This window comes from Gordionus sp. m RMFG-2023, chromosome 3 (assembly GCF_954871325.1).
Source record: "Gordionus sp. m RMFG-2023 chromosome 3, tfGorSpeb1-WG-v2, whole genome shotgun sequence".
NCBI classification, from domain to species: Eukaryota; Metazoa; Nematomorpha; class Gordioida; order Chordodea; family Parachordodidae; genus Gordionus; species Gordionus sp. m RMFG-2023.
In genome coordinates this window covers 43383817-43399179 of record NC_088777.1, presented here as the reverse complement: position 1 = coordinate 43399179, position 15363 = coordinate 43383817, and the positions used below count along the sequence as shown (strand labels likewise).

The 15363-nt window shown below is 26.5% G+C and overlaps 1 protein-coding gene across 1 annotated transcript; it reads right to left on the bottom strand.

Moving 5' to 3' along the window:
- Positions 1–6005: 6005 nt before the first annotated feature.
- LOC135927003 (uncharacterized) lies at positions 6006–7523 on the bottom strand. The gene is made up of 2 exons (XM_065462937.1): positions 7446–7523; positions 6006–7031 (listed from the first exon to the last, which is right to left on the bottom strand). Exons 1-2 carry the CDS (start codon positions 7521–7523, stop codon positions 6006–6008), a joined length of 1104 nt encoding a protein of 367 aa, XP_065319009.1.
- Between the last annotated feature and the right edge of the window lie 7840 nt (positions 7524–15363).

The following is a 15363-nucleotide window of genomic DNA, read 5'->3' as shown; positions in this document are numbered from 1 at the left end:
AAAACGCCCTTTCACTGCTAGCCGACGAAGCAGGGATAGCCAGGAATTTAAGAGCTAAAATACTTAAATTTGGAAACTCATAATGGTTTGTTTTCCACCATTTTAAAATATTATCGTCATCAACACATAATTTCGGATCTAGATATTTTTTTAGCTCGTCAACTTCGGCGCTAGCATCAGAATACGCATTGTCAGCCTCCCATAGAGAGAAGTCCAAAAACGTATCTACCACCTCTGTAGTAGAGAACTGCACGGGCTGTCCGTAGCCCGACCCGAGCCCGAGGCTCGGGTCGGGTTCGGACATCAAAAAAAAATTTTCTCGGGTTCGGGCTCGGGTCGGGTTGTAAAAGCTGTCCGACCCGAAGACCCGACCCGAAAATATATATAATAATATTAATATCTTAAATAGTTAGTATAATTTATAATATTAATTATAAAATCATATTATTTAATATTTATCACATTTTAGGATTAAAATGTCAATCATATTAACATGTCATGTCATTATTAATTATTATTTTATAAACCTAACAACCGGATACCAAACTATTTTATTACTAAATTGTGTTTCTCGTAAATTACAAGATAAGACATATTTTATGTTAGTTTTATTTATTATTTAACTAGCCTATACATTGTCTTTTTTAACATTTGTTTTAACCCTTCACTACAAAGGTAGAAAAAACTCCCTTAACTACAAAGGTGGGGTCTATTTTACCCCAAATTTTGATTAGATATATCTCAAAACATATTAAAAATTGAGATCTAAAATTTTGAGTATATATTTAAAAAATATTGGAGATAATAAATACAAAATCTTAGATTAATATTTACTTCCAAAAAAAAGTTAGACAAATTTTCCTAAAATTACTGAAATAAAATTTTCTTTTTCAGTACTTCCTTTAATTATTTTATTATCACTAAATAAAATTCAAAAAATTCAAATTTTATTAAATCAATGTTGAATAATGATAATTACATAAATTTTATAAAAAAATATCATATATCAAAAAAAATATTAATCATCAAATATGTAAAATTATTAAAAAATAATAATGTAAATATATATCTTAATATTATTATTGAATATTATTTTCTTAAGAAACTACAGAGGTGGTAGATACGTTTTTGGACTTCTCTCTATGGGAGGCTGACAATGCGTATTCTGATGCTAGCGCCGAAGTTGACGAGCTAAAAAAATATCTAGATCCGAAATTATGTGTTGATGACGATAATATTTTAAAATGGTGGAAAACAAACCATTATGAGTTTCCAAATTTAAGTATTTTAGCTCTTAAATTCCTGGCTATCCCTGCTTCGTCGGCTAGCAGTGAAAGGGCGTTTTCAGCTGCTGGTAGGGCCTTTGAGGAGAGAAGGACTCGTTTAAAGCCAGATAAACTGGACGCCTCTTTATTTATATATCATAATTATTCTTGTGATAATTTTGATAATGATATTGATGAGGTCAATATATAATATAATATGTTCATTATATTTTTTATATATTTATTAACTTTTACATCATATCTATATTCGCATAAATGATGCTTATTATATAATCGTTATAATTTTTAAATTCGCTTGTATATTAATCGTTTTATAATATTTTTTACAAATTTTAAAAATGCAACTTAATATATATCTTGAATTGATTATGGCCGTCAAATAAACTTTTATTTAAGGTGGCTGAACTGAATAAATACACATAAATTTTATTTTGGTTATTATAATATTAAAACTTAAATTGCAAAATTTTATTCGGGTCGGGCTCGGGTCGGGTCGGGTTGGATTAAAAAATGTGTGCTCGGGCTCGGGTCGGGCTCGGACAAAAAAATTTTTTTAATTCGGGCTCGGGTCGGGCTCGGGTTGCGAAAAAATTACTTTGCAGTTCTCTACTCTGTAGTTTCTTAAGAAAAAAATATTCAATAATAATATTAAGATATATATTTACATTATTATTTTTTAATAATTTTACATATTTGATGATTAATATTTTTTTTGATATATGATATTTTTTTATAAAATTTATGTAATTATCATTATTCAACATTGATTTAATAAAATTTGAATTTTTTGAATTTTATTTAGTGATAATAAAATAATTAAAGGAAGTACTGAAAAAGAAAATTTTATTTCAGTAATTTTAGGAAAATTTGCCTAACTTTTTTTTTGGAAGTAAATATTAATCTAAGATTTTGTATTTATTATCTCCAATATTTTTTAAATATATACTCAAAATTTTAGATCTCAATTTTTAATATGTTTTGAGATATATCTAATCAAAATTTGGGGTAAAATAGACCCCACCTTTGTAGTTAAGGGAGTTTTTTCTACCTTTGTAGTGAAGGGTTAAAACAAATGTTAAAAAAGACAATGTATAGGCTAGTTAAATAATAAATAAAACTTACATAAAATATGTCTTATCTTGTAATTTACGAGAAACACAATTTAGTAATAAAATAGTTTGGTATCCGGTTGTTAGGTTTATAAAATATAATTAATAATGACATGACATGTTAATATGATTGACATTTTAATCCTAAAATGTGATAAATATTAAATAATATGATTTTATAATTAATATTATAAATTATACTAACTATTTAAGATATTAATATTATTATATATATTTTCGGGTCGGGTCGGGTTTTCGGGTCGGACAGCTTTTACAACCCGACCCGAGCCCGAACCCGAGAAATTTTTTTTTTGATGTCCGAACCCGACCCGAGCCCGAGGCTCGGGCCGGGTCGGGCTACGGACAGCCCGTGCAGTTCTCTAGTCATAGGTTCCTCCGTGAGTCTGTTGAGTAGAGGAAAATTAAGGAAGATGCGTCGAGCAATTGCAAGAATAATCAAAAACAGTAAAATATAAAACCCGGGCCGAAAATATTTTTTAAAAATAAAATCCGGGCCGCGCTGTGCAAATGGTACCTCTGCAGGTCTCTGATCGCCATTTATAATATCTCCGCTATTTTGGCATAAAAAAATTGTTTTTTCTTGGGAGTTTATTAAAAAATGTAAATACTCTGGATCAAACCTAAATATAAAAAATCAGGCACTCCAAGTGGAGAACATGAGGGAGCACTTGAATCGTTCAAAAAAATCTGAATACTCTTTCTACTATAAAAAGAATCTAGTTTTATAAAATGAATAAAAAATTTCTACTCTTTTAAAAATATATGTGTAAAAATATTAATCAAGATTAACGCAAAAAATATTCCTCCCTCATGATTTTCTATATTATAAGAATATGATTCCAAGAACTCTAGAATTTAAATCCATGATAATTGTTTTAAGGATTGTTGTTTTGAATTTTGATCAAAATGGATCATGGGTATGTAGACATTACTTTGATTGTTTTGGCTCCTATTCGCTCAAAATTGAAACTGAAATGCTAAGAAAAATTCTTTAAACGCTCAGAATAAATTTAACACTAGGGGGATAAAAAATACTGAATGCTCGAAATTATTTTCTTGTCTAATATTTAGTCCAGTGATATATCCAATAATTCATTTTCAATTTAAAATTCTGCGAAACTCAAACAAATCTGAGATTCTTATTATTTAAACTGGAGCCGTACCAATTGTTAGAGCCATAGGGATTTAGTAAATTCGTTGCATAAAATAATTTTTATAACAGGAGAAATAAACATTTAAAGTAACTAGAAGTGGAAAGGAGGGAAAAGATGGCCCAATCAGTCTAAATTTACAAGATATAACATCTCTAAAAATCAATTATGCAAATTGCCTTAGCTATTACAATTATAACGTATATAAAATGAAACAAAGTTTTGGCACAGTGGAAAGAAAGAAAAAACAAGGTATGACGATATATTATTTAACATCCATCGTAATCCGTATAGCGAACACAGAAATATAAAAAAAATCTTCAGAAATTATTACAATTTTGACCTGGGATACTAGTAGCCGTTTAAAGAAAATTTATAATATTTTAAATCTTTAATATAATTATATTTATAATTTTAAAAGGACAAGAAGATTTATTTATCGATTGACTTTATATTCAGAATCGGTTCTCCTCTAGTATATGAACTGTGCATAGAGCGCCAAATCGTGTGGTATATTTATAAGAGGGGGGGCAGAATTTGACCTTCTGTCCCTCCTCACACTAATGTAGTTAAACGGCTCAATTTGAATCCTATTTTAAAAAAAGACCAACTCAATGTTTTATCCAAAAAATATTACAAAAACCTGAATATATTTCTGGTCAAAATATTATATTTGCCATTTTTTTAAATCAGCTTAAATAGCAGTTTAACACTAACCCACTTGAGATAATACTAAAAATAAGTTATTTTAATGATTATTTTTTAAAAATCGCCTACTCTGTCTAGGATTTGAGTAAATATAATTTACTTTTTATAAATACAATTCGGTAATAGATTACTTTAATGCGAAAAATTAACTATTTATCTTAAAATAGTTATTATTTAAGACATAGGACTAATTATTTTTTGCACAGATGTAACGAAAAGGTGGATGGGGGGTTGAGACAATTTTCCTGTTCTAGTAAATATTATTTTAAAAAAGAATCCTCAGGACCTCCATTTTCTCCCCCAAAAATTTATATAATATATCAACAAACAATAATTTGAAAGAAAATTAATAAATTTTTTTAAAATAAAGGGTATAATTCAAAATATTTAGAAAAAAAAGTATTTTTATATTTAAAAAAAAGGAAATCATAAATAATTTTTAAAAAAAGTAACATATCCAAAGGTCTGCAATAAATGAACTTAAAGACCTTCAAAGAAATTCCCCTTCCTCCCTAGAAAATCCTGGCTACGCCAATGATTATTTCACATTAATTCATAAATATTGTATTTACTATTTTTCTTTAAGAGAATCCCTTGTTCTTCAATCCATTATATTAAGGAGGAAAAATTAAAATTAGTAATGAAGGGGGCCCACGACCCGATAATAACCAAACTCATGGAAATTTTTTAATTGGGTGAAATATATTTTTAAAGTTAAAAGGTTAGAGTTGTTAGTTAAAGGTTTGAGAGATATGGGTTGGAGGAATTGATAAATTAAAACTGGGTTCTGATAAAAATTACTCATTTTTATAAATAAATTTAATCAATAACTTATTAAATCTGACAGATCATGTGATTAAAAATAATTTCCTTGAGTTGGACCATAATCCCGAGACCAGAGCTTGGTCGTAACATAATAAATAAAGTAAGAAAAAATAACCATTTCATATTTCCTATTACTCTCATCCCTCTCCATTTGAATATCACTATAATAAAAATTTAAAAAAATAAACAAGAAGTCTTAAAATTAGTAAGTGGAACCTAAAGGTGTGAAGTAGACAGAAAAATTATAGGCTTACCTCAGCAAGCAATAAGCAAAATTTTTCAACTATAGGCTGGACTGGATTTTAGATGAAAGAACACACATTTGAATCTTGATAAATTAAATATTTTAATAATAAAATCAAGATTTTACAAAACGCAAAGGGAGGAATAGGCCTTTCCCCATCATTAATCTCGGGGAGTAATATTTGTTAGGCACATGGGCTAGGATGGGGACTAAAAAAATATATTTAACTGTTATAATTGGAACATTAAAGAAAAATTTGTATAATAAAAATTAATTAAAATTTTTTTTTCACAATGCCTATATTTTCGTAAAATTTAAAAATAATTGCATGACTTTATTAAGGGTTATTATAAAGATTTTAAGTGTGCATAAATAAATAAATATTAAAGGTTTATGGTGAATACGATCCACAAAAAAAAGTTGTTTAAGCAAATAAAATTTTCAAAACCATTTGAATTTTTTATAAAAAAAAAAACTTTTCAAATTTTTCTAGAAAAGAACTTGAAAGAATCTATAATTCTCTAAAACGACCCCCCCCCCCTCCCACTTCTTAACAGCGGCATTTGATAGAGATTATATAATAAATTTAGATGATTCTGCAACAAATAAAGCTAATTAAGGTGTTTTCGAGGCTTCAAGGAATCAAATAAATATAGATTATTTAATGTGCTATCTCTAATCGATACATATTTAAACAAAGTTCAGAGTTTAAGATTCGGTAAAAGGCTGTAATGCGCGAGAACAAATCACGAAATATTGTAATGTTATAGAAAGGTTTTATTAAATAGGATAATAGGGGAGGGTCCTCCATGCTAAGATGATGAGAGTAATTTTTAACCAAAACAAAACTTATGTTGCTAGATTTTTTGAGGCCAGAAGAATATTCAAAGCTTGCATCCTCTAAGTGAATGGTGGCTGGTGCATAGATATATATCAAACAAGGAATAGAGAATTTTTGAGACAATGTAGGCTTATATGATTGCAGGGTCCAGTTGATAAACGAATGAAGTTCATACATGTTTACCAAATGTTGGGTGGAAGAGTCCAAAATATTAACTTTGACAGAATCGTGTAACTTTTGAAGGTTAATTAAAGATTTTGCAGGTGGGTAAGTTTTGTAATAGATAAGGGTTAAATTATAATAGTTTTCCTGGGAAGTTAAGCCTAGAAAATGTGAGTTATTTTCTGCATCATCTAAAATAACTTCAAATCTCCTCAAATCCTGAATAACTGCATGAGGAGGAAAGGTGATCAATGAACTAACTAAACCACCTTGGTGATATAAACACATAACAACGAAAAGGGGAAAATGCCAAAAAATTATTATTAAAATAATTATAGAATATATTTTGACGGATGTGCATGTATTAACGTTACAAACTAACATATGGGAAAATTTGAAAAACAATAAGCAATAGAAAGGTGTAGAAAGTGGTAATAAAAATCTGGCTTCTTGATGGGGTATCATGGAGAAAATTATTAAGGGAAAAAGAAATGAAAGCATTAATAGCCTTATTGCATTGTTCAACTTTGTATCACAGTTAGAAGTTTTGATTAAGTGAAAATTGAACAGAAATTGAACCATAAATTTTAAATTCAATATCACAAGAGGTAATGACCATAAAAATGGAGCATGAACCAAAAGATGAGTATATAAGGGATGCAAGCCATGATTTGATAAATTTTTCTCGGATGAATTGTAAAATATAAAATTAATAGGAGTTATTATTATAATTTTCTTGGCTAATGAACCATAATAAAAAATATTTGCTATAAGTGCATTTGGTTTAGTAATATGAAATATTTCATAAAAGTATATAAAATTATAAAACAACGATTTCATCATATTTTTGTGGTATAGTAAGGAATCTAAAAAAATAAGAATGTTTGTGACAAATATAAGTGATGACATAATGATCATAAATTCTAAATACTTATATTCCCTTACAAGAGCAGAAATTTTTAAATAAAATATGAAAGAAAAAGGCAAAAATAAAAATATAATAAAGGTTGGTCTAATAAATATACAAATCACAACTAAAATACATAATTTAAGGAAAGAATATAAAGTTTGATTATGGTTAGGTAAATTTAATATAACATTAACTAAAATATATATAATGTAGGTGAATAATACCCATTCAAAATTATTGCTAAATGTTCTTGTACCATATATCATTATAGAAGGAGATGATGCATAAAGTATTAATATAATAGGAATTAATCTATTAACATCTTTAAATGTTTTTAAAACTTTAGTATTACAAGGTAACATATGTTTATAAATATTCAATAAAATTTTATAGAGATAAAAATCAATTATGAGTGATATAATAGTCATCCACAATCTAGTTACCACATATTTAGATGTAGTAATGTTTGCAAATTGAAAATTTTCAAATATGCTATGAATAATATTGTAAAAACTAATTGGAACTCCAACTAAAATCAGAGGTCCTATCCAAGATCTTAGCGCGTAATCAATTTCATACTCCCAAGGGTTTTCCACATATCCCTTATGTGTTAAAGCTTTTAAAAGATAAAAAAATATATGAATTTTAATTACATGAAAATGGTTCAAATGATTGAATGAGCTCATCGGGATGAATATATCCCGACATGAATAAAGGACTACATATTCTGACAAATACAAGAATATAATATAGTCTCCAGAGCATAAATTTATTTTAAAAATTCATGCTTTTCAAATTAAAAAAAAAGTATACTAAAGTTTTGTTAAAAAATGAAACGATTGATATTATGTCAAAGTCACGTAACCTATCAAAGCTGACACATGAAAGGTATTATATTTACTTTTAATTTAATACTTCACTCAGAGTTGGGTAGACCCTCCCGAAAAATACAGATACAGATTTTTATGAAAAAATTAATCTTAGATACAGATACTAATAACTTTTTCAAAAGATCAGATAGATAAAAGATAAAAGATACTTGTATCTTTTGCCTAATTTGAGTATCTTAAATACAAGATACTTTAAAATTAACATTACTAATTAAATTATAATAAATTATAAAATACAGTTTTTATCATTTATTTGGGAAGAACATAACATACGCATATCCACTTACCATGCGTACGCAGGAATTTGGTCTGGGGGGGGGGGGATAATAAAAATTTTTAAGAAATATTATTGTTTTTTAAAAATATCAAGCATAAATTTATTAGGACTAATAACTATTCCTAATACACAATTTTAAATTAATGTGAATTTAAAAAAATTATATGTAAAGAATCACTTAAATTACCCAAAATAGAAATTTGAATTTTTTGAGCCTTTATATAAAAAGTTTCTTAGGAATAATTGTATTTTGTATGTTATTTATTTACAATGTAGTTGGAATTGAGCTAATTTTTTAATTATCTCATCTTTGCTTGTCGTCAAATGCCTATGAATATTCAAAAGATCCAAACCTTTCAATCTACTTTCAGATGTTGTACTTCTTGGTATGTTTTTCAGAGACCTGCAAGCCCGGCCCCTGGGCCAGACAGTATATTAATTTTTTTAAATATACCCGGGCCGGGCCTAAATTTTTTTTAAAAAAACACCCGGGCCGGGCCTGAATTTAAAAAAAAACACCCAAGCCGAGCCTGAATTATTTTAAAAAAACACCCAGGTCGGGCTGTATTTTTTAAAACAGCCTACATTTGAAATAGTTTTTATTAGCTATAAAAATCAAAAATAAATATAATTTATTTTAAAAAATTCCGGGCTGGGTCTGAAAATTTAAAAAAAAAAGCCGAGCCGGGCCTAAATACTTTTTTTAAAAAAGCCAGGCTGAAAAAAACCAGGCCGTGCAGTAAAAAATCTTTAAAAAAAAATCCGGACCGTGCTCTGCAAATGGTGCTTCTGCAGGTCTCTGTTATTCTTCTTAAAAAAGAGAATGTTCTTTCATTAGTTTACTAATGGGAAGAATTTATAAACCCCTTTTAATACATTGGGAATTTAATCTAAAATGTGTTTGAAATAATGCAGAGCATTCATAGCATTTTTTGGGACTATATCAACTATAGTTAATCTTATAAACATAGTTATTCATTTAGTAAGGCATCATAAGATACTTTAACATCTTCATAATAAAAATCTAACAAATAATTTTTTTTCTATCACCATCTGAAAAAGATTGGAAAGGCTTTTGGGAAATAATATTTGCAGATTAATTGCTGCATGATGAATTAAAAATTCATTTATTTGGGTTATAAATGTATCTGTATCTAAGATATACTTTTCTACTGATCCTATATTAATGTTTTAACGATGAGCCTGCCTTGCTAAAAGTCGAGGGAGACAAATATTAAACACGTATAGCTCTGCTTTTGACTCAACAATAAAATATAAAATATGAAATTCTTCATCAACATTAGTCCTTATTTCCTTGAGTTCTGATAAAATGTTCTCCGCTATTCTCATCTTCTTAATCAATTCAACGTCACGTTTTTGAAAAGTAATACTTAAAATAGTTGTATAATTAAATAATACATTCCAATGAGAAATAAAATTTGGAATAAGCATTAAATCCAATAATTTTCTTGCTTCTGATTCTTTAAGGCCATTGTGATATTTCAGTAATAGCAAATAACTGGCTCTTCTAACTCCTTAAAAGCTGTTACTGCTTGATGGCAGAGACTCTATCTCGTTGGACAAGATTGCAATTTCTTTTTCCCTGTTAAACCAGAAGTTTCAGAAATAATTATTATTTGACTAGAAATTTGAAAATGGTAGATAAATATAACGCCACTAAAAATTTGAAAATAATAACTAAATATTACGCCGGAAAACTTGAAATCGAAATTAATTGATAAAATTACTTATAATGTAATTAAATATATATTTAATATGAGATACGAATAGATATTTACAAATATAAATAATATTTTTGAAAAATATATCCGGCATCTGCATTTTTTGGCTTTGGAGGGGGGGACCCCCCCCCCCCACTGCGTACGCCAATGTCACTTACGTTGGATCCATACTTCTGCAAATGAACAACTTTCCTTCGATTTCGACTTAGTCTTGTATCTCCATATATTCTCTTTAATCTTTAATGTATTCTAATTTATGACTACAGCTGTCATTTAGTAGTTTCTAACAACCGTTCATGTCCGATTTCGAATAAAGATTTGCATATTTTGTTAAATGGAGAGACCATACAATTGCCGAATCCATACTTTCTCTTTTATTTATTAAAAAAAATATGCATTTATTTTATCTGCTTTCCCAACGTTTATTTTTTAAAAAAAATATTACTGATTTTCTCTTTTTTATTTAAAAAATAAGCAATTTTATATTTGGAATGTTTATTTTTTTTATAACATAATAAAAAAAATTCACCAAAAATATATCGTTATGGAAAGATTTTATTCTAAGCTCCCGCATGATTTTTTTTAACGTAGTAAATATTATATTAAGTTTTTTTTAACGTAGTAGAATTGTATTTTTTTAAAAAATATAGTCTAGAAATTATATTAATATTATTTAAATATTTTATAAGAAAAATTACAAGGGAAGCAAGGCTTCCCTCAAAAACGCATTTTCAAAGCGAGGAATTTAAATATTTAAAAAGAATAAAAATTTATCGATTATCCTATCCATCTCAATTGAAAAAAATATATTAAAAAGTTTAAAACAATTTTAGTATACGAATTCTGCTTTTATAAATTTTAATATTTTGTATGGTTTGCTAAATAAAATTAAAGAGTCATTTGCTTCCCTAATAGTAAACTTCACTCTACGTCATTGGACAATACTAAATTTAAGAATGCAACTTTAATGTCAAGTTATAATTATTTACGTTGTGTGATAGAAAAACTAGAAGAACTTAGCTACAGGACCATTTAAAACTGATGGAATGAATTTAACAGAGTTGAGATAAATCCAATAAATATCTTTATCGAAAAATAGACGGGTGAGAAAGACAGAAAAATAAATAAATTAATAGCTAATAAAGAGATATAAATAGATAATTAGAGAAAAATGGAAGACCACGGATGAAGAAATAAGAGTAAAATATAAAATTAAATGCTATTCATATTTTTAACCTATCAATTTATTTTTTTGCATGTTACAATGCTTAGACATATTAACTAATTAAAACTTTGCCTATCTTAATATTATACTTTTTATAAATTCTACACTAATAAAACTTAACGTAAACCCATACAGATCTGCCCGAATTAAGACATATTTAAAAAGGAGAACTGGTTCGGGTTAAAAAAAATTTTAAAATATAGGCCAGACTGGGTTTGCAATGATATATTTCAAAATCTTTGCAAATAAAAAGGGGCCAATATTTTTTATTTGTTTGTAAAAAAACAAAAACTCAATTATGATTAGCGTAAAAATGTAAAACTACATTATATAAATTAATTTGTTTAAATTCGAGCCGAGCGGAATTTAAAACTTAATTTTTTATTTCAAGTCGGGCTTTTGGGGATAATTAAAAATAAAATTTGTTCGGGATCGGGGAGGGGCAAACAAATTTTCTTGAAATTTTGGGCCGGCTGGAATATTAGGGATATTTAAAATATAAGTACTTGTACAACAATTAACTTTTATTCATTCACTACTCAGCATATATATTTTTTAAATAAGCAATTAGCAATTAATTTTAATCTGAAAGATAATAAATAGAATAATAATATAAACAATTAATTTTATACAAGGCTGAAACTAAATTTATATAAAGTCAATTTATATTTAAAAAGTAATGCATAATTGATATTTTTAAACGCAACATCTTTCTTTATCTTTGATATCTTTCTGGGAGTTTACTTATTCAAGAAGGATATCTCTTTTCCAGAGGTTCTGTTTCCACCATAGGTGTTATATCGGTCAATAGTTCTGATCTGCATAGTGCTTAATTTCCCAAACCCAGCCCGAAATATTTAAAAAAAATTTTTAAGCTCCCTATCTAAAACGAAATTTAATTTTATTTGTCCCGAAAAGCCCGACATGAAATACAAAATATCTGTTCAACCGGCCCGACCTGAATTTATTTAAATATAGAAAAATATTTGATACTTTTTTTATTGTAAATATATCAATTTATTTGACAAAATATAATATCATATTTAAAAATTTAGGCCCCACCCAGAGCTGAAATTATTTTTTAAAAATAACGGGCCGGGCCATGATTTGCAGATCTTTAATCTAAATGTTTTCACCAAAATACTTTTTCTCCTTTTACGAGATATGACATCGAACCGATCTGTTAACATAGTTGGGATGGTCTTTCAAACATTTTTCATATTCTCCACATAATTTTCTTCCTTCTCATTGTATTGTGGGAAGATGAAATCGATTTATTATATTAATTTATTTAAGATTAATATATTAGTAATATATAATGATTATTATTTTTAATCAGGGTCGTGTTAAATTTTATTTGAATAAACTTTTGTATATTTCTTGAGTTGAAAATAAAAGTATCAATATTATAATTATTTGGTATACTAAATGTTAGATATGAGAATTTAGAGAAAACAAATAAAATTAAACACTAATTATTTTATTAAATAATATTAATTGTTATTTAATAAATTATAAATTAACATAAAAAGAAATAGTAAAAAGTAAAAATTAAAAAAGCAAAATAAAAATTAAAGTCAACTAAAATTTATAAAAATATCTTCTTCTTGATATTACATTTTTTTCTTCTATATTTATCTAATAAAATTTATATAATCTCGTCATATACATATTCAAATTTTACATGAACTCTAAATATTTAACTTTATATATAAAAAAACTATTTTCCGTAACATTCAAATTTATATAAACAACTATTCAATTAAATGAAAACACAAATAATAACATTCTAATTATTTTAACACTAAATAATTTGCACAATTTCTAAATGAACATTTATTTTTAAAAATTATTTTAAGATATCTTTCAATAGAGCTCATTGGGAACTTATCAGTTAAATTTCTTGTTATCTAATTGACTTATACTGTTTAATAACGACACAAACTTTTCATTATCTAAAAAACCAATAATTTCTAAATTTTTTTCAGATTACAATGTAGTTTAATTTATTTTATTCCTCATTCTATATGTTAATCCAATCAGCTTAAAAAAAACATACTTAAAATCTTTCGGATAAGAATAAATGGAAAACTAATATATAAATAAAAAATGGTTTCAAAATTCAAAAATAATGTATATTAGGTATTCTACAACCATTGGAACACTGATTATACGATACTTATAAATATTTACGGAAATTAGGGGAAATTCTATACTAAATTATTCCGGATTTGTAAATATGCTTCCCTTCTAAACGTTATATTCTTATCCTGTTTTTCGTTTTAATAGAATCATAATAATTTTACATATAAATTTAAATTAGAATTTGTTTCAAATATTAGGAGGCGGGCAATGGAAGCCATGTTGGTTAAAGGTAAGGTAACACCGTGTGTAATAAATTTTTCAGAATTTACATATTATCATTTATAAAAATTTTCGAGAATTTTGTAATATTAAATATGTGTTTCACGAGTTTTATGGAAATAAAAAGTACTTTGTATAATATCGATAATGGAATTTAGCAAATTCAGAGTTTGGTAAATTGAAAAAAAACTATATATTCATTATACAGGAAGTATATTCCAGCATTATATAATAACTTATCCCGACAATTACCTCATGAATTTTTGCGTATTTATTTTAAATATGAAAAGTTTATATATAGAAATGAATAGAAATTGAGATTAGATAAGCTAAAAATTGTATTTGTGATTCACGATGTATATTCTATACATGTTGCAAAACTTTTCAAATAAAATTGGATTTCATTTTTGAAAAAATGTTCATTCAATAAATGATATTATAGTGTGGTATAATGTAACGGTGTTATCTTTCTGAGGAAAAGGAATGCCATTCGGTATTTGTTTCAAAAGGTTACTCTACACTTTAAATTTTTTCACAAAAAATGTGGGAAAAAAATGTTTTATTATCTATCGGAGATAGCACATTGATATTAGATTCATGGTAAAATCCGATCCGTCATTATTAAACAGCTGATGGATTTTTAAGAGATCAATCTTTCTTTATTAATATTGATTATATTATGATAATAATCTAAGCATTGTTGATTTTAATAAACAAAAATTGATCTCATTAAGAGATCTTAAAAATCAATCAGCTGTTAAATCTTGATGGATAGGAGAATCCAGCCGAAAGCTAACATTGAATAGATAAAGAAACGCGGAGGTTTCTTCAATTGTATCATTATTTTGAAAATTATTCTTAAAATAAAAACTAATCAGTTTAGTTAGATTTTTTTTGTTAGAATTTTGAACTAATTTTTTTTCAACTTATGGATAGGTAAAAAATAATATAAATATTTTATTTAAAAACAATTAAGTTCTAAAAAATAATTATCTTTCCAATGTATTACGCCCTCTTACGGATAATAATATTAAATCTATTTTTTTATTAACCTTTAATAAAACAAAATAGTTTGATTTTTTAATATTTTAAATAGATATGATAAGTATACTTAATAAATGCGAAATTTTAAAAATTCAACTAAAATAAAACAAATAATTTAAATATTCATTTTAATATTCCTACAAAGGTAATAAAGAACGAATAATATCTTTTACATATAATATACAAAAACTCAGATAACATTAAAGTAAGAAAAAGTCTTTATCCGCAAACAGTCCCGTTTTTATAGGTGTTTTATCTATTGTATATAATATTTTTCATAACATCAAAGTGTTTCTTGCTAAATAATGACCATCAGATTAATCTGGGTATGTAACTGGTTAATGATGCTTACTACCTAAGGTACTTCCTATCTGTTGCGACTGAAAAACTGACTGAGAAACTGCGAAATTGTTGCGACTGCTAACGAATATAAATTGTTGCGAATGCTAAATTCAGATAAAATAATTCTTTATTATATATTTTTCAAACAAAATGAATATTAATAATTTTCTTTATAAAATAATAAAATCGAATATTGATAATTTTCTTTATAAAATAATAAAA

Bases quoted from the DNA above. Each gene is read 5' to 3' on its own strand.
- LOC135927003 (XM_065462937.1), bottom strand. From the start codon at position 7,523: ATGATATATGGTACAAGAACATTTAGCAATAATTTTGAATGGGTATTA. The intron at 7,032-7,445 runs GTTATATTAAAT...AATTCATCCGAG, and splicing joins TTATATATATTTTAGTTAAT to AAAAATTTATCAAATCATGG.